Raw genomic sequence first — 25,280 nt, 5'->3', positions numbered from 1 at the left:
ATCATCCTTATCAGAAAAATAAAATAAATTATTAAATTCAAAAATTCATTTCTCTGATACACATTCTACCCCTAAATCTAGGAGGGGGGTGGGAACTAACAATTTTTATTCAATGTTTTTAAAAGCTTCAAATTTAACTCTGGACAAATCATTTTAAAATAAAACTATGTAACACCAAAATAAATAAATAAACAAACCAACAAAACAAATGTTCACAAAGATGTGGAGTTGGAACCCTCATACACTGGCTATGGAAAAATGGGGCAGCTGTTATGGTAGTTTGGCAGTTCTTCAAAATGCTAAATATAACATTACCATATGACACAGCAATTTCACTCCTAGGTATATACCGAAAAGAACTGAAAACAAGGACCCAAATAGATATTTGTATGCCAATGTTAATTGCAGCAATATTCAAAAGAGCTGTAAGGTGATATCAAGCTAAGTGTCAGCCAACAAATGAATGGGTACACAAAACGTGGTATATACATAAATGGAATATTACTCATCTATAAATAAGAATGAAGTTCTGAGACATGCTACAACATGAAAACATCATGCTAAGTGAAATAAGCTAGACACGAAAGAATAAATATTGTATGGTTCCATTTGTGTGAAATATCTAAGTAGGCAAACTCATGGAGACATAAAGTAGATTAGAGATAATCAGGGGTAGTGGGGAGCAGTTATCGCTTAATGATGGCAGAGTTTCTGTTGGGATGATGAAAAAGTTTGGGAAACAATTAGTGGTGATGGTTGCACGACAGTGTGAATGTAATTAATGCCACTGAATTGTATCCTTAATGGCTGAAATGATAAATTTTCTATTTTGCCATAGTTAAAAAGTTTGTCAAAAAAATGAGAGCAAAAAGTAAATAATCCAATTATAATATAGGCAAAAGACTGTATAGAATGTAGGCATTTCACCTAAAAGGATATACAGATGACAAGTACATGCAAAGGTGTTCAACATTATTATCTATTAAGTAAATACTAATTAAAACCATAATAAGATATTACTACAGGGGCGCCTGGGAGGCTCGGTCAGTTGAGCACCTGACTCTTGATTTAGGCTCAGGTCATGATTCCACGGTCGTGAAATTGAGCCCTGTGTTGGGCCCCATGCTGTGCTTGGCTCATACTTGTGCTTTCTCTCAAAACAATAAATAAATAAATAAATAAATAAATAAATAAATAAATAAATGTTATCGAGGGAAATTGAGTAAAGAATACACAGAATATGAGCTTGGCTCACATTCATGCTCATTCTCTCTCTCTCTCTCAAAAAAACAATGTTATCAAGGGAAATTAGGTAAAGGAAACACAGGATCTCTATATTACTTCTTACATGCATATTAATCTACAATTATCTCAAAATTTAAAGTTTAGCATTATATATATTTACATTGTATATTTAATATATTAATTATTAAGTATCAGTAAGTTATTAAAATACATCATTCATATATTTAATATCTGTAGAATATATATTAAATCCAGATACAGATATATGGGTATATATCTAGAAACAATACAAATATCCATCAGTAAGAGAATGAATGAACAAATTGTGACCTAGTCATTCAACAAATACTACTCAGCAATAAAAAGCAATGGACTGCTGATAATGCCACAATAGGGGTGGATCTCAAGATACAAAAAAAGCATTATGTTGCCCAAAAGAAGTCAGACACAAGACAATGCATACTTCTTTTCCACCTATATGAAATTCTAGAACAAGCAGAACCATTCTGTGGTGATCAAAATCAGAATGTGGTTAGCTCTATTAAATGCGTAAAGAAGGGTATGGAAAGAGGCACTAGAGCACTTTCTGGGGTAATGGAAATACCATATATGTTATTTGAGGTGGCAGTTACTCATATATACACAATCGCCAAACGATTAAACTGAACATGTAAAATCTGTGAATTTATGTATGTAAAGTATACAAATAAAACAGCTATAATTTCCTCAAAAAACTTTAAGAACTTCTGTTCATCAAAAGACACTCTTAAGAGACTGCCAAGGCAAGCCAGACATAGAGTAAGAAAATGGATTTGAATAACCAACTAAGGGCTCATATCCAGAATAGAGAACTCCCACAAAACAGGAAAAAAGACGGATACTCCAATAGAAAAATAAGCAAGAGGGGTGCCTGGGTAGCTCAGTCACTTAGGTGCCCGACTCTTGATTTTGGCTCAGGTCTTGATCTCATGGTTCTTGAGATGAAGCCCCGTGTCAGGCTCTGCGCTGACAGTACAGAGCCGGCTTGCACTTCTCTTTCTCTCTCTCTCTCTTTCTCTCTGTCCCACTGCCCCCTCTCGAGCTCTCCCTCCCTCTCTCCCTCCTTCAAAATAAATAAACATTTTTTTTAATGAAAAAGAAGAGACTTGAATAAGCACTTCATAAAACAGAACGTTCCAGGGGCACCTGAGTGACTCAGTTGGTTAAGTGTCCAACTTCGGCTCAGGTCATGATCTCACCGTTTGTGAGTTCGAGCCCCGCGTCGGGCTCTGTGCTGACAGCTTGGAGCCTGGAGCCTGCTCTCAAAAATAAACATTTAAAAAAAAAAAGAACATTCAAATAAACACATGAAAAAATTATTAATAAGACTAATCATTAGAAAAATCCAAAGTCAAACCACAATGCGATACCACTACACATATCCACAGAATAGTTTAAATTAAGGACACTAACAACGCCAAGTGCTAGCAAGGATGTAGAGGAACAGGAAGCCTCACGCACTGCTAGGAGGAGTACAAATTGGTTCAATCACTCGAGAAAATTGTTTGGCATTTGCTGTTCACGTTGAAAGTGTGCATCCAGCAAGTCAACTCCTAGGTATATCCCCATCAGAAATGCACACACTGCTGCAAGCAACAAAAGACACATATATGTGCAAGAACATGGCTAACGGTGTCATCTGTAACAGTCTGAAAGTGGAAATAACTCAACCATCCATCGACAGTAGACTAGAAAAATATATTGCAGTATACTTCACAACAGAATACCATGCAGCAATGAAAATGAATGAACTAACATGATCAATCTCACCATCAGAACACAGAATGAAAGAAATCAGTCCAAAAGAATATATACAATGTATGCTATGGGATTCCAATTATATAAAAATCCAAAACTGCCTAAATTATGGTGTTAAGGCATATGTACTTAGGTGATGAATCCAAAAAGAAAAGCAAGGTAGTGATTGCCACAAAGGTCAAAATAATAGTTCCCTATGGGGACAGGAAAAGGATAGTTATGAGGAAGGGGAGCATGGGAGCTGGCAAAGGTTTATTTCTCTGTCTGGGCGATTAGCTACACAAGCATTTGCTTTGTAATAATTGGTTAAGCTGAACATCTGCCTGATGCATTTTCCTGTGGTATATTCTGTTATATTCATAATAAAAGCAATTTTAAATGAAAGAAAAAGAGAATACACCTAAATGTTTAGGGCCTAAGGGGACAGAAACTCTGGATACTTTTTCTTCTTACTTCTCTGTAGCTGTCTCTTTTTCTCTAACAACAGGCAAATTAGTGATAAAGAACAAGGAGTCTGGAGTGTGACTTTATCTAAATTCAAATCCCAGCTCTCCCTTATCAGCTACAGGACCTCAGGCAAGTCACTTAACTCTGTAGGCTTCTGTTTCCTTATCTGTGAAATGGGGGTAACAACAGTAAGTACCTTATTGGGCTGGTGTGCACACACAGAACGAAGAGTGTCTGGCCCACCAGGCTGCTATTACAGTGCTAAGTCTAAAGTGAAGAAACACAAGTGAAATCCAGTTTTTGGTGTGTAATACTTTACTGCAATTTCTTAATTCTTCTCTTCTCTGACAGTGAGCACCGTGGGTACAGAGACGGTGTCTGTCTAGACCTACTGTCATCCCCAGGGGGCAGCACAGGGACACCGTGAGAAGAGCCCAGGTATTTTGCTTTTAACACAATGCTCTGGTAATGGCATTATGTGGACACCTGACAGCAAACCTTGGCACCCAAGCCCTGCCTCTGTCCTTGCTCCCCCGGGGGAGGATCAAGCCCCCTTAGCTCAGGCATACTAAGTGGCCTAAGAGTAGTTCTCTCCGGGGTCCTGGGTCCCACTGCCTCTAAGCAAAAGTTCTTGGGAACAGCCAGAGCATGGTGAGAAGGACCCTTTGGCCTTGATTCAGGAAAAGGATGAGGATAGGGAACAGAGAATGGGGTTGGGAGACTCCAAGGAAGCACCAAATGTCACCTAACAAACTGAACATGCCTGGATGATGTGGGGTATACCCAGCTCTGATAAGCTGCATGCCTCAAGGGAGCTGGGAAGGCAGTCCCAGGACTGTGGGCAACTGCTGAGCAGCTCCATCAAGCTCTTGTTCCTTGATGGGCCCAAGCCTTGAACTGGCTCTTTTGGGGTTGACATATTGGAAACTCCTCCCTCTACACAAAGTCCTTTCTCAAACATAAATCCATTTTCTCTTCCTGACAAACCTGTGAGCTACTCACCTGTCTATTTTACAAGGTAGGAGGTTGATATAAACACAAAGAGCTTAGACCAAGGTCATCCAGACTTGACCTCATCCTACACTCCTCTTTCCCTTGTTCCATTTCTCCCCAGGTCTTCCTAGAAAGGCAGGTAGGTGCAACATGGGCCAGGACATCTTAGCCCCAGCAAAGCCTAGGGCATTCCACTTAGCCCTCAAGACCCCACACCGTTTCTCACAACCAAATGTATCAAGAAACGTGTTTGGCGTCTCCCTCGAGGCTACAAAATAGGGAGGACACAGCAGAGAGGTCAGGCCCAGACTGTTAATTCAACCCAGACCAGTCTGATTCCAGGGCCCACCAGGGATAGAGCCTTTAGAAGGGTCCCACATGGGAATGCTGTCCAACCCATATGCCAAAGGGCGGCCTGGCACAAAAGCACAAAGGACCCTATGAGAAGAATATGCAGGAAGTAAAGGATTCCCAGAACATGCCGTCATCACCCAGCAGAGAAATGAAGCAGCTTGGGGGCTGTGAGAAAAAGAAGCATAGGGTTTTAAAGCAAAGATATTAGGGTGTCAGGTGAAGAAATGCTACCTAAGGAGCAGGAATTTTAAACCTGGAGCTTCATCAATAGTGGCAGAGGGGTCTGGGGCTCTTTAGGAGGGAGCTGGAAGAAAGGTGGGCTTGGAGCTTACGGGGTAGAAGTGCTGCCTACTACTCCAGAATCAGGCTCCCTGAGGCACATAATCCAGACAGCAGGTCATTACCTCAGGGCTACTGAGATGGGGGGTGGAGGTCAAAAATGACCCCAGGTCCATTTCCAGAATCTATCCCGGCAACTTGCTCACGTCGAAATTAAAAACCCAGGAGACCATGAGCACTGGGTGGTACATGGAAGTGATGAATCCCTGGGTTCCACTCCTGAAACCAGTACTACACTCTTGGTTAACTAACTTGAATTTAAATTTTAAAAAAGTAACTATAAACCCACAGGTGAACAGAATCCTGTTCACAGACTGGACTTCACACCTCAGGACAGCCTCCTTTTCCATTCCCTTGGAAGACACCTAGCCCTCAGAATCCTTCCAACCTCTTGTACTTCTGCTGGGAAGGATGGAACTGCTCACCGCTGGACCCAGAAGGGAGGCAAACTGTTGCACCAGCAGACCAGGTTGAGAGAGGGCAAAGGGCAAAGTCAGCCAGAGAGAGAGAAAGACCTGGACACTGTGGGCAGCTGCACTATCCCAGTAACCTTCTCCATCCCCTTTGCTTCCATGGGCAGCAGCTACTCTGATCAGAACGTGGGATTTGCAGGGAGGGCTGAGATCTCACACAATTAATGTGGACTTGAGCTCCAAGTAGAAATGTGGCCGTTCCAACAAAGTGGACACACTACATCTTGGTTCTCCCCCACTGCGTGGAGTTCTGGGTCCCGGATGTCAATAGTATTAGCCCGTATGCCAACTACGTGCGCCAGAGCTGAGCCTGATTCGACTGGATTTTCTCTTGATTTAATTTCACAGAGACATCACTGTACAATTTCCAGGGGCCTAGTAGGAGACAGGCAGTGCTGAATATGCAGCCAGAGATGAGTAACAGCCAGTCCTCTGTTTTCAAGCTTACATTCTGTGGTAAACTATACAGAGAGCCACCTCTGCACACTTTCTACAAGAGACTGCATTCACCCACGTGACATCACATCTAAAATCAAATCCCCGGGGTGCCTTGGGTGGCTCAGTTGGTTAAGCATCCATCCAGCTCTTGATTTCAGTTCAGGCCACAAGCTCATGGTTTGTGGAACCAGGCCCCATGTCAGGCTCTGCACCGACAGTGTGGAGACTGCTTGGGATTCTCTCTCTCCCTCCCTCCCTGTGACCTTCCCCAGCTCATGCTCTCTCTCTCAAAATAAATATTTAAAAAATGATAAAATTTTAAAAAATCAAAATCCCAGTTACAACATGCCTGCCTGCACAAATTCAAAATGTCTGGTCTGTTTCCATCTGTCTCACAAATTTCAAAACATTCCTTTTCAGGTAAGACACAGAAACAGAATCTAAAGGGTAACCTATTATGCTATTATTTCCAACATTCGACTCAGAGCACCTAGTCTGCCCAGACTGTGACGTGGAGAGAAGAGAGCAGACAGCACACATAAGTAGGCTATTCTGGTGCTTTCAGACTCAAATGTGGGTCTTGTTTGCATCATCCAGTTCTATTTGTGCCTCCTTTGCCTCATACAATCCAACAAATTGATTCCAATACAGAAAAGTTCATCACATTATTTCTGAATCAAAAATTGGAAACCATCGAAACAGGAAAAGAGCTAACTAAATTATATAGCTACTAGATGTTTTTAAAGAATATTAATGATATGGAAGATGTTCATGATTTTTTAGGTAACGAGCAAGACACAAAACCCTAGAGGAGATCAAATTTACTTAAAAGTTGTAACATACACCTGTATGTCTGAATTATATATATATTTATAGCCCAGCAGCTCAGGTGCCTAAGACTTGGACAGCATTTTCTTTTTTAAGATTTTTTATGTTTTTAAAGTAATCTTCACGTGGGACTCAAATTCACAACCCTAAGATCAAGAGTCGGGTGCTCTACCAGCTGAACCCGCCAGGCATCCTACTGGCAGCATTTTTAATCGATGTATGATGTGACACTCCAAACATCAAAGACTACTTGACTGCAGCACACTGGGGCTTAGAACGCAGAGACTGTGCTAAGAGGAAGAGCACAAGAACGCTAGATCCACTAAGAGAGGATGAGCCTCCTGATAGGGGAGCCTTCGACAGGGAAACAGGAAGGCCAGGATGCCAGAAAGTACACACTGATTTAGCTGCTTTACTTTTCTTTGCAATCCTACTTTACCACATTTTCAATAATCTTCACTACTCAGCAGAATATTGGGCCTAAAGTAGGATTTAGAAATCTAAGGGGAATTCATAGAGTACTACTACGAAAAGGAACAAAACCAAGCTGGCTTCCTCCCAAACAAAGCACTACCCCTCTGTCACCACCCATATGAAGGGCTCCATCATGCCATCACTAAAATGAAACACACTTATAAAATCATAGATTTATATTTTTGCCATTTATTTTTAAAATCTTATTCAAAATATTAAATAATACAATTTCAGATATGAAAAGTTACTGCCATAAAACAGTTCAGGTATATTTCCATTGTGCTGCCCTTCCTTATCAGGACAGTAAATTGTCCACCTGAAAGAAATGGTGGACTGCCCCGCTTCTTCCATCTTTACACAAAGCTCATGCCCACTGGCTCACCCGGACTTTCTGAGTGGGTGTTTAACATACATTAGGGGTTATGTTTTCTACAAAGTTGCAGTGACACTTGTAAGTCAACCATGGTTCAAATCACATATGTACATATTGATCAATTCTTTATTATAGAAAGACAGGGTAAAACAAAATACAGTAAATAATTTCCAGTTGCTGTGAAAAACAAAACAGAAGAAAATAAAACAAGTACAGGGGGAGAAAAAGTCAGTGCACACATATACCCTCTATGTATACAAACCATTTCATTCAGGTATAATTTTAATTTGAAAGGCCTAGATACAGAATTACTTAAGTGATAATGACCCCTAAAATTTATTCAAACTTACTATAAAGTAATAGACAACATGAAAAAATCTGATATAATTTTAAACTCTGCTCCTTGCTTAGAAGCTTGGAGGAACCCGTGCTACAATCAATTGCTGACTAAAAGCAACTGTATGTGTATTTAATATTTTGCCACAATTTCTACCTCTAAATTTAATTCAGTAATTTAAGCCAAAATATGGTGTCTCTGTAACATTTTATCTATATCCACTGCAAACTGCAGAGTCTCTCTATTGCCAGAATTTCTAGAGACATTTATTAATATGTTACCTAAAACTGTGGTCAGATTGAGCATTATCATTATCTTAAGTTATGTTTAAATCATCCAAAAATATCCAAAGCGATTTTCCTGGAAGAAAAAATGTTACTTATATGCCAAGCGCTATTATACGCATCCTTGTACATTAACAGTTTGGGATCACAAAATGTGTGCTTATAAAACAGTATTTGGATGGCAGAAAGAGAATCGGAGCCAGCAGTACCAGATATGTTAGGATTTAGTTACAAGGTTGGGATCTTGTAAAACTAGTATTACTAACACTTCCAGAAGGAGAACAATAAAGAAATCTAAAACAAAACTAATATAATGCTCCACATTCTGGACACCTGATTGAATTTACCTCTAAATGTGTAGATAAAAAATTATATACTCCTTGTTTGTGACATTTCATTTCGAAAGCACCAAGGCAAAATAAAGAGAGACCCACCTCTCATTTAAGTACCAACTGCCTATGGCAAACATCTGCACAATATTATATAAAAAAGTCAAGCAAATAAAGTTACATAATAAGCAAACTCAAATCACAGTGCTTTAAAAAATATAATCATTGGTAATCTTCAGCGAAGGCATTGCCTCATTAACATTCTGGTCTAGACGATGATATTCCACTGTTTTGGAACAAAGACCATCACGCCATTTCCTACTCTGAACCAGAAGGAAAATCTGGAAAAGAACAAAATAAATTAGATGTGGAAAAAACAAAGTGGAGGATATACTGAAAATATGTATAACAAGTGCACTCTCCCTCTCTCCTAGTTTCCTAAATATGGAAAATAAAATAACAACAAAAGGACTGTATTTTTCATCTTGTAAACAAAGTTAAACAGTGCTTCTCAAATTTTATGTAGAGTGCTTGCTGAAGACTGATTCCTGGGTTCTATCTGCAGAGATGAGTTAGTAGATCACAGTGGAGCCCAGGAGCCCACTTGTTGGCCCAACATTCAACACTGGGTTAGAGTATCACTGGCATTCAAAATAAACATGTAGGGGTGCCTGGGTGGCTCAGTCAGTTAAGCCTCTGACTTTGGCTCAAGTCATGATCTCACAGTTCACGGGTTCAAGCCCCACATCGGGCTCTGTGCTGACAGCTCAGAGCCTGGAGCCTGCTTCGGATTCTGTCTCCCTCACTCTCTGCCCATCTCCCACTTGCGCTCTCTCTCTCTCTCTCTCTCTCTCTCTCAACAATAAACAAATATTTTAAAAATGATAATAATAAAATAAACGTGTAATACCTTTATAACAAGGAAAAAGTTATTAAAATATCATTAAGTTCAATGCTTAATTAAAAGTATTAAATTAACAATCTTTCTCCACATGTATTCCCACTGAAGTAGCAATGCTAACTTAAGACCTAAGTGGTTTTTTTTTAAAAACCACTGGGCTTTGGATTTGTTCATTAAAAAACAATTTGACTTCTTTTTCAGAAGCATACAAGGTAAAGCATTCTAATTTGTAAAAATACACCAGAGATTTATATTGATTAGACATCTTGATATTTTACCATCAATTTAAACTTGACTAAAAAAGAAAAAAATTCTGAATCATCAAAAATATTCATAAGAAATATAATGGAGATAATAAAGGACAAATAGAGGGGATGAAAACCCCAAACTTACCTTCCTTTTGTTGTGATATGTAATGTAAACAACAGCAATACAAAAAGCAAAAATAATAAGATGAAAAAAGAAATGGCTATCTTCCTCTTCAATATTTGAGGATGGGGTCTTAAAAGATCTCACTGACTGTTCAATTTCCATGTAGTTCCTGTTTTCTTCCAGAGCTTCACTGGACTCATCGTCCCTGGGGCTGGTGGTCCAGTCATAGTCTGGTTCTCCATAGTCTCCATTGTCCAGAGTGTCTTTGGCGGTAGATGGAGAACTATTGAGCGTAAGAAGATCCTCCTCCTCTATGCTGGGATCTTCATTGTTATCTGCCTCCTCTTGAGACAGGGAAGTAGTAGGTGAGGGATGAGGGGCCACAGATGCCCCTCCACCTTTCTCTGTACTAGTTGTGGGACGGAGAGTGGCGCTGATTTGGGAGACAGAAAGTTTGGTTTGGTTTTCATGTGTTAAAGCACTCATATTTGGAGCAGAGACATCTGGCTGGAGTACAGTTTGGCTCAGCAAATCAGTCTGTGGTACAGCTAAAATGGTGAATAAAAAACATTAAACGGAAATCTCCAACTTTATCTCCATCAAGCTAGAAGCATATTTGCCTAAATTTTTTGCTAAGCATTTTTTTGCCAAATCCCTCTTTCTCTTGAGAATTTGTTAATAAGTCTCAACAGCCAGCCATCAGTCACATTTCTTCTTAGTCAATTATTCATCAGATAATAACTCTTTAGCCAGAAAGTAACAACTACATTACACAGCCTGTCACAGAAAGAAAAAGAATAGAGAGGGATGACTTTAGGTCACAATGGTGAAATCCACACAAAGTTGTTATGCATCCCCTGTTTTCATTTCACAAAGAGGTTGGACTCCAGTAATCCTTGTCTAGACTGCACCTCATCCCCAGAACAGAAAGATCGGTGGCTGATCCTAGCTCAAGTAGGTCACAAACCAGATATGGAATGTGAGCCTAAATATTTCCAATACAACAAATTTAAGAGAAGCTATAAGCAAGCTGTAGGTAGCATTTCTAAATGATACTAGAACCAGAACACTTCCTCTCCCAATTTTTTTTTTTTTTAAGTATTCTTAGGAAGGACTAAGGGAAAACTCCTGAAAGGGAAGAAATGGAAATTGGAAACTTGAAAACTAAGTGTGAACTAGACTTTTCACGATTGGGGAAGGCAATCCAGGTATGGGAATAACACCAAATACATACAAGCTCTTATTTCCCTGTACTCCTACCCACTCAGTGTGGTTTACTTAAGTAGTTTAAATTATTTAGAGAAGTAACTCTACACAGCAAAAGTTTAGAAGAATCCCTGCTGAAATTTAACAGTGTCTCTAATTTATAAGCTAATGTAATATCTGTTGAAGAACTTCAAGAATATCCATTATACTTGTAAAAAAGAAAAAAATGGGGAGGGGGGCGCCTGGGTGGCTCAGTCGGTTAAGTGTACAACTTCAGCTCGGGTCACGGTCTGGTGGTTTGTGAATTCGAGCCCTGCATCAGGCTCTGTTCTGACAGCTCAGAGCCTGGAGCCTGTTTCAGATTGTGTGTCTCCTCCTGTCTCTGCCCCTCCCATGCTCATACTCTATCTCTATCTCTCAGTAATAAAATAAATGTTAAAAAATTAAAAAAAAAAAAAAAAAAGAATGGTCACGTGAGATCTAAAAATACACAGATACTATTTTAACATCTATCAAATTATAGTAAAATATTTTATAGGGGTAAAATTAAACCAAATAATTCCTGGGCTTTCACAAACATGTGCATGCACATAAATTAAGAATCTAACAGACCACTCTCTGTTCGAACATGTAATACCTGAATACATGAATACACTCTGGTTTGTGTATCATAGATGACACCTATTTTGTATAGAAAAAATAAATAGCTAGTATCAACTGGACTGAATGGAATCTCTTAGAAAAAATAATTTAATAAATTGGTAAAAAAAAATTAGTAAATGAGTAACACTCTCTTAAATATTTTCAACAATTGATTCCTTGAAACTTTCCATTAGAAGAAAGAAACAGGGCCTATAGGTGAGTACATTATTCAGAAAATTATTAACAGGAATTTGTTAAAATAATTTTTACATTTGTCACTTCAAATAAGTTATGATTCAGACATTTACAAATTATCATTTCTCTGGTATATTTAAATTTCCTGCCAAAGTTGGTGAAAATATGATTTAAAATATAATTTTTTTAAGTTGGGAGCGAACTAACTAACCTTGACTTTTTTTAAAAAATCGTTTTTCTATACATCACTTTTAGAATAATCATGTATAGTGCTCGCTTCGGCAGCACATATACTAATATAGAATTATCATGTATATCTAAAGGACACAAGCTGATAAGGGTGGCAGTGATTATAATTCTCCCCACCTCCTACCCATCTCCACGTCTAGAAACCCATCCACTGTGCACTCCAGAATTCAGTCAAATATCAGCAAATCCCTTCCTTTATCCTTCACTCTGTTGTGATAACTGAAACCTGGCTCTCCCTTAAAGATACACTTTCCCTGAAGCCCTTTTAATTAACAGCTGTTTTTTCACCCACATCCTTGCACCACTGAGTTTGGAAAAGGGGGGAAACTGTTCTGGGGTGGGGCATGGGGTGTGTGGGGGCGGGGGAACCTTCCAGACTATTCTCCCTTTCCCCTCCCTAAATGCACCAGCCTTGATTCTCCTATCATCAGCTATCACCCACTAACCTTTGTCCACCAACTCCCGGTCACAGTTCCTATTCTTCTGGCTCTAGAGTTCATGCTACCCAGGTGCTCCTGTCTTGATTTCAAATCCTTGCCCCCTCTTCTGATGACCAGCCCTCCCCCTTACCTTAACCTGTCACACCATGGTCACTATCATCACAACTCTTCCATAATCTCAATTTCATGCATCCTCCTACTTGCTGACGTAACCACCTATCCTTCTAATTCATTCCCTGGTATCCTGAATCTATCAGGACCTACAGTTCTGATTCTACCATCTTTTCAGTCCCTCATGGCCACCATCCCACCCTTGCCCAATATCTTTGCCCTCCCTCTTTACCCAGATTCAATTTTATAGTCAGCACTATGCATCCCTTACATACACCTCCAATCCCCATCCCCTTGCTCACTTTGTTCCACTCACTTGGCAAGGCTACATCCCAAGTAAAATCAAACTCTCTGACCACTCCCTGTTGCACCAACTGGCTGAACTTGGCTGGAAATAAATACAAAACCATGTCACCATTTTTATTTCATTTTAAATTCAGTGCCAAAAATTCAAGTGTATGTGTAATGCTACTGGCAATTATACTGTATTTTTCTAGTCCATTCACCCTCTTGCTCCCTTAGGAGACCATTCACAAGTTCCTCTGTTCTCCCAACACCTTCTCTGTTGTCCTCATTTTCACTGGCATCACTTCCTAACTTCTCAGAGAAAAAGGAAGCCATGAGAAGAGAACTTCCATTAATTACCAGAACTCTAGACTCATAAATCCACTACTACTTGACATCTCCTCTTGATGTCTGACATTCAAATTAACATATTCAAAATGAATTCTTACTTTGGCTTCTAGGAAGATGGAGTAGAAAACTTTTCCCTATTTCTCCAGTGAAAAAACTAACTCTGCATATTATATGTAAAATAGCTTAAGAAGACTGAAAGGTGGAGAGAATACAGCAGAATGGTTAGAGACCTCAAGATTTGAGAAACAACCTAGTAGTGACTTTCCTGGATTTTCTTTTTACCTCATATATTCTAGACTTGTACCTGAAGAAGATAGCAACCTGGAAACGGCAAGGAGTATGGACAAAAACATGCCATCCCCTCCCCCCAAAAAGCTCTCTCTCTAAAAGATCAGGAGAGACGCAGCCTCGTAAGAAAGAAAACTTCTAGACAATGACTGCTCTACTCGAGGCAAACACCCACAAAAAAACAAAAAACAAATAACAAAAAAAAACTGTGGCTCTGCTCACATCCACACCAACAAAGGCCAAGTAGAAAGCCTAGATTTCCACCCTCAGCAGGCTGTAATAAGGTGCCTCTTCCCCTCCACAATAATGTTGTCAGAACAGGCCTAATGGAGAGTCAAGACTTTAACCATCACCCAACAGTAATGAGGCCACTCCCACCACTATGTAAGTACAGGCCATCAGTGGAGACAGAACTCCCATTCTTGTCTAGAAGTAACAAGAAAACTACCACTCTTTGGGTGACAACAGAGATCAAATGGAGACTCCAGATTCCTACCTCTACCTGACAATAATGTGCAGTAATTCCCTCCTCCCCTGCCAGAGTTATGTCATAAAAAGCTAACCAAAAGAGAAAGTTTAAATAAGACCAGAGTCTTGAAAATACAAACTACTACAACTCACTCAGTATGAAATACATCATTTGAATACCCCTATTATCATTAAGGAAACTGAATCCTTAATTTTAAAATTCCCAAAAAATTAATCTCCAGGCTCAGATGGTTTCATTGCGAATCCTACCAAATGCTTAAAGAAGAATTCTCACCAATTCTACAGAATCTCCTCCAGAGAATAGGAGGGAACATTGTTCAATTCATTTTATGAAGCTAGTATTATTATCCTGATACCAAAACCAAAAACCCTACAGAAAAAGAAAACTACAGACTGGTATTTTTCATGAAAATAGCTGCAAAAGTCCTTAGGAAAATATTAGCAAATAGAAACCAGTAATACATAAAAAGAATGATATTCTATGAACAGTGAGGGTTATTCCAGCAATGCAAAAGTGATTCAATATTCAAAAATCAATCAATGCAATCCACCATATTAAGCTTAATGAATCTTCATATAAGTCTCATATCTTCTACAAAACTTAACTAAAAATGGAACATGGGGGAACCTGGTGGCTCAGTCAATGAAGCATGTGACTCTTGAAGTAGGGGTCATATGTTCAAGCCCCACAGTGGGTGTACAGATTACTTAAAAAATAATAATAGTAATAATTACTAAATAAATAAAAATAAAAGTGGATCACAAATTTAAATGTAAAATGCAAAACTATAAAATGTGTAGAAAAAGACAAAGGAAAATATCTATGGAATCCAGGACTAAGCACAAATTTGTAGACCTGACACCAAAAACACAATACATAAAAGAAAAAAACCCATAAATTGGATTCTATCAAAATGAAAAACTTTTGCTCCATGGAAAGACTTTCATGGGAGGATGAAAAGATAAGCTACACAATGGGAGAAATATTTGTAAGGCCCAACCCAACAAAGGAAGAGTATCCAGAACACATAAAGAAATCTGAAAACTCGAGGTGCCTGGGTGGGTCAGTTGGTTAAGTGTCTGACTTCAGCTCAGGTCATAATCTCCCAGTTCGTGAGTTCCAGCCCCGCCTCGGGCTCTGTGCTGACAGCTCAGAGCCTGGAGCTTGCTTCGGATTCTGTGTCTCCCTCTCTCTCTGCCCCTCCCTTGCTCCTACTCTGTCTCTCTCATTCCCTCTCTCTCAAAAATAAACATTAAAAAATTTAAAAAAAAAAGAAATCTGAAAGCTCAAAAATGAAAATGGAAACAATCCAATTAGAAAACAGGCAACAGACACAAAGGCACATTTCACTGAAGAGAATATACAGATGGCAAATAAGCATGTGAAAAGGTATTAGCCACTAAGGAAACACAAATTAAAACCACAATAAAGATATCACTACACAACTATCAGAATGACAGTAAAATAAAAAGTAATGACAACACCAAATATTGGCAAAGATGCAGGGAAGCTAGATCATTTCTATGTTGCTGGTGGTAACACAAAATAGGACAACTATGCCAGAAAACACGTTGGCAGTTTCTTTTTTTTTTTTTAATGTTTTTATTTATTTTTGAGACAGAGACAGAGCATGAGCAGGGGAGGGGCAGAGAGAGAGGGAAACACAAAATCCAAAGCAGGCTCCAGGCTCTGAGCTGTCAGCACAGAACCCAACGTGGGGCTCGAACTCACGAGCTGTGAGATCATGACCTGAGCCGAAGTCAGACACTCAACCGACTGAGCCACCCAGGTGTCCCAGTTTGACATTTTCTTAAAAAACTAAGTATCTAACTACCACATGACCCAGCAATTGCATGCCTGAACATTTATCCCAAAGAAATGAAATCTTAGGATCACACAAAAAATCTGGACATGAATGTTTACTTCATATTAATCATAACACTCAAAAACTGGAAACAACCTAGACATCCTTCAAAGGATGAATGTTTAAACTAAGTGTAGTGTGGCTACATGATAATGGAATATTACTCAGCAATTAAAAAAAAAAACAAAACTATTGACACATGAAACAACTTGATGAATCTCCAGAGAATTATGCTAGGTAAAAAAAGCCAAGTCCAAAAAGTTATATACCATATGATTTCACTTATATCACATTCTCAAAATGACAAAATTAAAGAAATAAATAACAGATTAGTGGTTGCCAGGATTTCAGGAGGGAGTAGGGAAAGGAAGGACATGGGAGTGACTATAAAAGGGCAACATGAGAGGTTGATGGAAATGCTCTTTATCTTGACTAGCAATGTCAGTGTCCTGACTATGATACTGTACTACAGTTTCTTAAGATGTAACCACTAGGGAAAATGAGTAAAGGGTATACAGGATCTGTATTACTTCTTACAATTGCAAGTAAATCTACAATTATTTCAAAATAAAAAGTTTTAAGAAATGAATTTTACTTCCCACACAAAAAGAAAAAAAAAAAAAAACTTGCTCTACCTCCAGTCCAGATTTCAGTTAGTGGCAATTCCTTTTTTCTAGTTACTGAAGAAAAAACCCTGTAATCATTATGTTCTTAATATCCCACAACAAATCTGTTACCCTACCTTCAAAGTGTATTAAAATTTAAAGACTGTTCACCTTTTAACTGGTACTGCCTAGTCCAAGCCACTATCATCTTACCTGGCGTATTACGGTAGCCTTCTAACTAATCTGCCTGCTTCTACCCTAACTCCTACTGTCCACTCTCAACACAACAGCTCAAGTCATCATCACATTTGAGAATGTGATATAAGTTCAATGTGATTAAGTTTGATGTTGCTCCTCTGCTTAAAACCCTCTGAGAGCTCTCCATCTCTCAAAAGTGAAATTCCAAGTCTTTGTAATAGCCTACAAGATCCTACAGGATCTGGAGCCTCAATCTTATCTCTTACTTATCTCCCAAACTCCTCTATCCCTGTTGCCTACTTAACGGATAGCAATCAATGTTTATAGAATATGCTTTTGACCCAATTCTCACCACAAACCCTACACCACTTCTCAAGTAGGATCTTTGCACCTATCACACCCTCTGAAAAGCCTTTCCCATAGTTTCAGCCAGGAAAAACCCACTCATTCTTCTAAGGGTATCGTCAATGTTAACACATTTGTTGTTGTAACTCCAAAACCTAGCACCAAGTAGGAGCAGAATTAGTAAGTATTGTTCAAAGAGTAAAAACTTGGAAGTAATACACAGAAAACAAATGAAAAATTCATCTGAAACATTTGATGCAAATTAGATCAACCTCCTAGACCTCCACTCCTTCAAATCAGAGAATATGATCTAGTCAGAAATGAAGGGTATGCAGAACAAAGTGAGAACTCTGACTTCATGGATTTAATTGTTGAGCTTCTACAATCATATACAGTACTTTGGACTTCTAAATGTTCCATTTCTGTCCTTTCCTATTTGATATTACCTCCCTCATTAAAACAACATTTTAAAAATAACTTTCTACATTTAATTCTCTTCTATGGGTCCCTTTAAAAAACTGTCTTAATGGCCTGGCAAGACTTAATCAGAAGGTGATCATCCAGTGATCCAAAATAATGCTTATATTAATTTTTTTAGATTTTGTCAAAATAAAAATGTAGAACTTTAAAATCCTTACAGATTGCCAAGAATATACCTGAGAACTGAAATTTTAAGAAACCTAATATGGAACAAGTTTAAATACATCTAATGGAGTAACTTCCTAACTTTCTATGCTTATTTGAAGTTTGGGACTCAACATCTCCTATCTAGACTATAAGTTTCATATTAAAAGAGTAATTACTTTGAAATCACACTACTCCAAGGCATGCTTAAAAAAACACTTACACTACCCAAACCTTTACAAATGCTATGCTGTACTAAAATGTAGCTGCTTCCCCCTTAGAAGCATATATGTTAGTTTACATTTAAATTATTTTCAGTAGGGAATAATATGAATTTTAAATTGACATAAACACTTAATAAAAAAGAAAAAGATTACCTAAAATGTCCCAGTATGGTTGGAGCAATATTTATGAGGGTCTAATAAGTAAAAACAAAGACAAGAAGACACCTTAATACTCCAAACTACCCCCTCACTTGCCCCTCTCCACAAGATTTCCAACCATCTCTTAAAGGGAAAAGTTCTTCCTGCAACTACAGTTACCAGCTACATATCCCTCAGGCTGTATGTCTTTAGCATCTCAGTAAGAAATATAAATGTTTAAATGTTAGTTGTTTTCTTAAATGATTAAATAACCAAAACAATTATGCTACATAAGTACTTTAGGAACAGGAATATCTGCATCGATCAGAGAAATCCTAGTTCTATTTTAGTCATTATTAAAGAGCTTTGGGAAAATGGACCTCAGTTCTTCCCCAGAGACTTACAAATGCTTCTGGGACAGTGGATGCCCCACCCTCAGTGCTGCTGAGGAAACCTAAGGAAGTAACCAGAGCACTATAGCAGAGAAACGTGTAGCTAGACAGCCCCTGTTGGCAAATAAGAAAATTGCTATCCCATTCACCATGTTTTTCATCTGAAAACTGAAAAAAGATTTAAGGAAAAAAGCAGGACCGTGTCTTGGCCTGAAAGAAGAAAGAGATGACTAAATAAAATATTGCTTAATCATTACAAATTCTTATTAATAGATTTGTTCCCCCGAAGTCTCAAGCCCTAGTTTACAGATTTATTTCCTGATAAAGGCTTCAATATCTTCATTCACAATGTAACATTTCTAAGAAAAGAAATATTTAATCATGCAGCATTATTTACAAAAGCCAAGATATGGGGACTCCTGGATGGGTCAGTCGGATGAGCATCCAACCCTTGATTTCAACTCAGGTCATGATCCCAGGGTCATGGGATAGAGTCCCACATCGAGCTCTACACTGAGCATGAAGCCAGCTTAAGATTCTCTCTCTCCCTCTTCCCCTCTGCCCCACTCATGCTCTCTCTCTCTCTCTCTAAAAATAATCATAGCCAAGATATGGAAACAACCTAAATGCCCATGGATAGATGAACACATAAAGAATATGTGATATATATATCACATATATATGTGTGTGTGTGTGTATATATATATATATATATATATATATATATACACACAAGAGAATATTACTCAGCCACACACACCCAAAATGAAATTTTGTGACAACATGGATGGACCTTGAAGGCATTATGCTAAGTGAAATAAGTCAGAGAAAGACAAATATCATATGATTTCACTTATATGTGGAGTCCAGAAAAAAATCAAAACAAAACAAACAAGCAAACAAACAAGCCATACTCATAGATATAGAGAAGAGACTGGGTGGTTGCCAGAGGGAGTAGATAGGAGGTTGGCGAAATGGATGAAGAGCATCAAAAGGTACAAACTTCCAGTTACAAAATAAGTAAGTCATGACGATGTAATATAAGGCTTGGTGACTACAGTCAATACTACAGTAATGCATATTTGGAAGTGGCTAAGAGAGTAAATCTTAACAGCTCTCATTACAAGAAAAAAAAATCTGTAACTCTGTATGGTGAATGGTAGAGCTGCGGTGGTGATCAGTTCCCAGTGTATACAAATAGTGAATCATTGGGGCGACTGGGTGGCTCAGTCGGCCAAACTGGCTCAGGTCACGATCTCACTGTCCGTGGGATCGAGCCCCTCGTCGGGCTCTGTGCTGACGGCTCAGAGCCTGGAGCCTGTTTCAGATTCTGTGTCTCCCTCTCTCTGACCCTCCCCCGTTCATGCTCTGTCTCTCTCTGTCTCAAAAATAAATAAACGTTAAAAAAAAATTTTTTTTTAATAAAAAAAAATATTGAATCATTATGCTGTACACCTAGGACTAACATAACGTAATATGCCAATCATACCTCAATAAATAAAAACTTTCAAATAAAAAAATTTTAATTTTAAATCTTTTTTTTAAATTTTAAATAGAAGTTTTTAAATGTTTTAAATGAAATAATCAAATCCTACAACTCTATTAAAAATGAAGCAGTCTTGGGGCGCCTGGGTGGCTTGGTCGGTTAAGCGTCCGACTTCGGCTCAGGTCATGATCTCACAGTCCGTGAGTTCGAGCCCCACGTCGGGCTCTGTGCTGACCGCTCAGAGCCTGGAGCCTGTTTCAGATTCTGTGTCTCCCTCTCTCTCTGCCCCTCCCCTGTTCATGCTCTGTCTCTCTCTGTCTCAAAAATAAATAAACGTTAAAAAAATTTAAAAAAAAAAAAATGAAGCAGTCTTGCCCAGCTAACCCAGGACACAGGGAACCATGTTTACAAAGAATCTCCCTTGTTGCATTCTCCCTCTCCTCCTCGTAAACCCCTCAGGAGCCCAAAGCCCCAGTATTCTGGCTCTTTACCAAGCACCAGAACCTCCCAGATCTGAGAGATGAAGCAGTACCTTAAGATAGCGTTTTCCCCTTCACTTTTGCTCTCCGAAATATTCCATCAGCTCAGTCTGGTCACTGCCCCTGCCCACCTCGATCTTTACCACTTACCCGCCCCGTTCTGGAAAACCCCCACACTCCCCTGGCCCTGCCAGACCGCTGGGTACCTCCCCCCACCTAGGGAACGTGTCTAGACACCACACCTCCTAACCACGGCCATCTCCTCAGCATCTGTTCCCTCTGCCCCCTCATAACTCCTCCTTCCAAGCAATTTTGGAGACCCCCCACCACCGCCACTCCCTGTGCAACGCCTTCTTCAAGACTCTGTGGATAACACCACCACTCCTCCCTCACGCCCATCTCCATACTCTGCCGCCCGGATTCCCACATCTCTCAACCCCGCATCTCGGGCCTCTCAGAAACCCCACCTCCTTAGACTCCATCAGACAGCCTACCCTCCCTCCTCGGCGCCTAGAGACCCTGCCCCATCTGGACATCGCCATCTGCTCAGGACACTCGGAAGCGCCCTTTCCCTGGCCGGGCCTGTCTCTCCGCCCGCGCGGCCCTCCCGCGCCCGCCCTGCCGCCGCGCCCACTTTACCACTGGACAAGGTGGCGGACGCAAGCAGGAGCGCCAGGACGAGCGGCTGCGCCAACCCTCCCGGGACCTGGAGGCCGGGCGAGTACCGCAGTTTCGCTTGCACGGTTCCCCTCATCCTCCTCAAGACAGCAGCGGCCATAACGGACTCCGCCGGGAGCCTGCGTTGTTGCTAGGCTCTACGTCATGACATCAGACACTGCGTAAGGCACCACAGCACGTACGTCCCAACGTGATGACGTCGCAGCCCAGAGGGGCGCTCCGGAAACCGGGTTAAAGAGGAAGGGTAGTGGGAGTTTCAGCGAGGGGTAGGTCTCGCCTCAGCCCCTTTCGGGTCGAGGTTGTAAAGTGAAAGATGTAGAGAGGTTCAGAGTGAGCCTCTTTCTGCCTGCCACGTGATGGGATACTATTACAGCTCATGAAAGTATTTTAAAACATTGAAGGGTTTTTGTTTTGTTTGTTCGTTTAGAGATTTTATTTGGGGGGCTCAGTCGGTTAAGCCTCCGACTTCCAAGGGGGTCATGATCTCAGAGGTCGTGAGTTCCAGCCCTCCATCTGGCTGTCTGCTGTCAGCACAGAGCCCACTTTGGATCCTCTGTCTGCTTTTCTCTCTGCCACACCCTACCCCCACCCCGTCTCTCACAAAAATAAACTTTTTTTTTTATTTTTAATTTTTAAGTAATCTCTACACCCAAAGTGGGGCTCGAACTCACAACCCTGAGATTAAGAGTTGCGTGGTCTACACACTGAGCCAATCAGAGGCCCCTAAAATATTGTTAAAAGGAAGATCCAACTGGGTAATAGACTGGTCTGGAAGAGGAAGTAACCGCCTTCCCTCTCCCAAAGGCAATGGAAACACAGATGTTCACATTTGCCATATCTGGGTGGTGGAATTATAGGTAATGTTTTACTTTTTATCTTTTTCCTAACCATTTATTCCTTCAACAAATACTTAGCACCCTTTCATATTTCATTGTACAGCTGTTAACAATACAAACCACATACCTTTGTGGAGTTTATTTTCTTGTGAAGAAGAGGATAGTGTAAGATATACACTATACAATGGGAGTGGTGTTATGGAGAAAAAGCAGGAAAGCGGGGTAGGAAGTAGGGTGCAAACAGCTTCCAGATTTCCTAAAATAAGCTTGTTACTTTTTAAATTTAATCTTTAAAACCCCCAGCATATGAAAATGCAGATTTAGGAAGTTCCCTTATGGCCTTGGCACATGCTTTGGTCTGTATGTTCTGCAAATGTTTCTTAAATAAATGTCAGTAGGCTTAAAACCATGGAAGTTCCTTCCACTTGATTGATTTCCAGGAAAATCATTGTGGCATGAAGCAAGATATTTGTTGTACGCACAGTTTCACCACTCTGATCTCCATGATTCCCACAGAAGATTGCTGCTATCTTCCAGAGACAAAGCTGAGCTGCCCCCCTAAAGAGAGAAGGGCCCCTGTTCTCCTGAATCTTATTTCCCTTAACATTCATCTGGCCCCAGTGACAGCTCAGAAACACAACAAACTCTGTGTTGTTAAGAAAACTAAGAGGTCATTCATGTCCATTTCCCTAAGCCCACCACAAGCCCAGAGAGACTGAATGGTGCCCTTATTGCAAACCTCACAGGGTATCCAGGATACAAAGTCTTCCCAAATTCCCTTGGAGCTTTCCCTTCTGTGAGCACAGAAACCATCACTCAGTTTAATGAATAAGCCTCTCGATTCTAGCTTCTGCTTGTTGGGAGATCCAGGCATAGGCCTTTTTTCTGTAATAAACACACCTTCAATTCTCTTCTTTGTTCCCTTTCTTCCTTTGTCCTCACACCAGAGTGTTTCAGTCCTCTTACTGGTGAGATATCATGAACACAAGGCAGTTGCACAATATTCTGACATGCTGCATAGGCAGATAATATGTGAGGAGGGAAATATACCCTCAAAATTCAGAGGGCCCTGTGTACATTTCAAAATAGCAGTACGTATCTGGCATCTGACTGGATGTACCTAACAACCATTATGTGCCAAAGTCTCTGGACAAATTCAAAAGTTCACTTTGAAACATACAGATCCTCATAAACCTGATGAAGACAGTATGACAAATGCTGAGGCAAGCAAGTTTTGGGTAATCAGTTACACAAAATGTTCAAGTAAATGTGATACTTGTTTGGCATGGTCGCTTCCAAACATACATAAAAAGGAATTCTACCTTGGGACATCTGGCTGGTTCAGTCGGAACAGCATGCGACTCTTAATCTTGGAGTCATAGATTCATGCCCCACATTGGGCATAGAGCCTACCTAAAAAAAAAAAAAAAAAAAAAAAAGGAAAAAAAAAAAAAAGGAACTCTGCCTAAAAGCATACATATTATTGGGGCACCTGGGTGGCTCAGTCATTTGGGATCCAACTTCAGCTCAGGTCATGGTCTCGCTGTTCCCGAGTTCAAGCCCCACATTGGGCTCTGTGCTGACAGTTCAGAACCTGGAGCCTGTTTCAGATTCTGTGTCTCCCCTTCTCTCTCTCTCTCTGCCCCTCCCCCAGTCACTCTCTCAAAAATAAACATTTAAAAAAATGTGTATTATTGAATAGAAAAATGTTCATTTATTGAAGCTTGATAATGTAACAGAGTTTACTCTTCTACTTTGTAAATGTTTGAAATTGACACATTGTCATTTTTAAAAACTAAACATATTGCAGAATTCTAGAACAAACCCCAATGATCCATGCTGTTGTATGATCCCCTGCCCTTGAGTGTGGGAGGAACCTGTAAAAATGATGGGCTGCCACCGCTGTGGTTACGTTATTAAATGGCACAGTTGACTTTAAGAACAGATTTTTTTCAGGGCACCTGGGTAGCTCAGTCGGTTGAGCGTCCAACTTCGGCTCAGGTCATAATCTTGAGATTTGTGAGTTTGAGCCCTGTGTCGGGCTCTGAGCCGACAGCTCAGAGCCTAGAGCCTACTTCTGAGTCTGTGTCTCCCTCCCCCTCCCCCTCCCCTGCTCGCTCGCTCTCTCTCTCTGTCAAATAAATAAACATTAAAAAATAAATTAAAAAAAAAACAAGAATGGGAGATTTTCGTCAGAGGGCCTGACCTCGTCAGTTGAGTCCTTAAAAGGATTGGGACACTTATAAAATGAGTAAGTGGTGAGGATGTCATGTACAGCATGGTAACTAGAGTTAATAATACTGTGTATTGTATATTTGAAAGCTGCTAAGAGAGTAGATCTTAAAAGTTCTTATCGGGGCGCCTGGGTGGCTCAGTCGGTTGAACGTCCGACTTCGGCTCAGGTCATGATCTCTCAATTTGTGAGTTCAAGCCCCGCATAGGGCTCTGTGCTAACAAACAGCTCAGAGCCTGGAGCCTGCTTCGGATTCTGTGTGTGTGTCTCTCTCTCTCTCCCCCTCCCCTGCTCATGCTCTGTCTCTCAAAAATAAATAAATGTTAAAAAAAAAATTAAAAAAAAAAAAGTTCTTATCACATGGAAACCAATTTGACAATAAATTTCATATATTGTAAAAAATAAAATAAAATAAAATAAAGAAAAAATAAAATAAAAATAAAAAAACAAAAAAAAATTCTTATCACAAGGAAAAAGACATTGTAACTGTGTGGTGACGGATGCTAACTAGCCTTATTGTAGTGATCGTTTCACAATATATACAAATATTGAACCATGTTGGGCATCTAATACAATTTTTTATGTCAATTATAACTCAGTAAATAAAATTAAAACTTTTAAAAGGGGAAAAGTATAGCTGGGGCTCTTCCTGGAGGAGATTTCAACTGTGAGAGGGATCTGACAGTAATGGAATTACTCCATTCCAGCTGTGAAGATGGGAGGGGGCCATGCAGCAAGGAAGGCAGGTGGTCTCTATTTGCTGAGAGGAGCCCCTAGCTGATGGCCAGCAAGGAAATAGGGGCCATTATCCTACAACTGAAAGGAGCTGAATTCTGCCACAACCATGTGACCTAGGAAGGGGACCTCAAGCTCCAGACGGGAACACAGTCTGGCAGACATCCTAATTTCAGCATTATGAGAATTTTAACAGAAAATC

At 39.9% G+C, this 25,280-nt stretch overlaps 1 protein-coding gene across 1 annotated transcript; it reads right to left on the bottom strand.

Moving 5' to 3' along the window:
• Positions 1 to 7,557: 7,557 nt before the first annotated feature.
• CA1H5orf15 (chromosome A1 C5orf15 homolog) lies at positions 7,558 to 21,423 on the bottom strand. Its single transcript, XM_060636143.3, has 3 exons — positions 21,236 to 21,423; positions 10,006 to 10,532; positions 7,558 to 9,052 (listed from the first exon to the last, which is right to left on the bottom strand). Exons 1-3 carry the CDS (start codon positions 21,372 to 21,374, stop codon positions 8,921 to 8,923), a joined length of 798 nt encoding a protein of 265 aa, XP_060492126.1. The 5' UTR covers positions 21,375 to 21,423; the 3' UTR covers positions 7,558 to 8,920.
• Between the last annotated feature and the right edge of the window lie 3,857 nt (positions 21,424 to 25,280).

This window comes from Panthera onca, chromosome A1, assembly GCF_046562875.1.
Source record: "Panthera onca isolate mPanOnc1 chromosome A1, mPanOnc1 haplotype 2, whole genome shotgun sequence".
Classification (NCBI taxonomy): Eukaryota; Metazoa; Chordata; class Mammalia; order Carnivora; family Felidae; genus Panthera; species Panthera onca.
The sequence above is the reverse complement of the archived record's forward strand: the minus strand, read 5'-3'. Positions and strand labels throughout refer to the sequence as shown.

What these genes read in the sequence shown, in the direction of transcription:
- CA1H5orf15 (XM_060636143.3), bottom strand. Translation starts at nt 21,374, where the DNA reads ATGGCCGCTGCTGTCTTGAGGAGGATGAGGGGAACCGTGCAAGCGAAA. An exon ending in GTCCGCCACCTTGTCCAGTG is followed by an intron (nt 10,533 to 21,235) that starts GTAAAGTGGGCG and finishes TCACCATTTTAG; the next exon opens with CTGTACCACAGACTGATTTG. An exon ending in CATATCACAACAAAAGGAAG is followed by an intron (nt 9,053 to 10,005) that starts GTAAGTTTGGGG and finishes GTTCTTTTCCAG; the next exon opens with ATTTTCCTTCTGGTTCAGAG.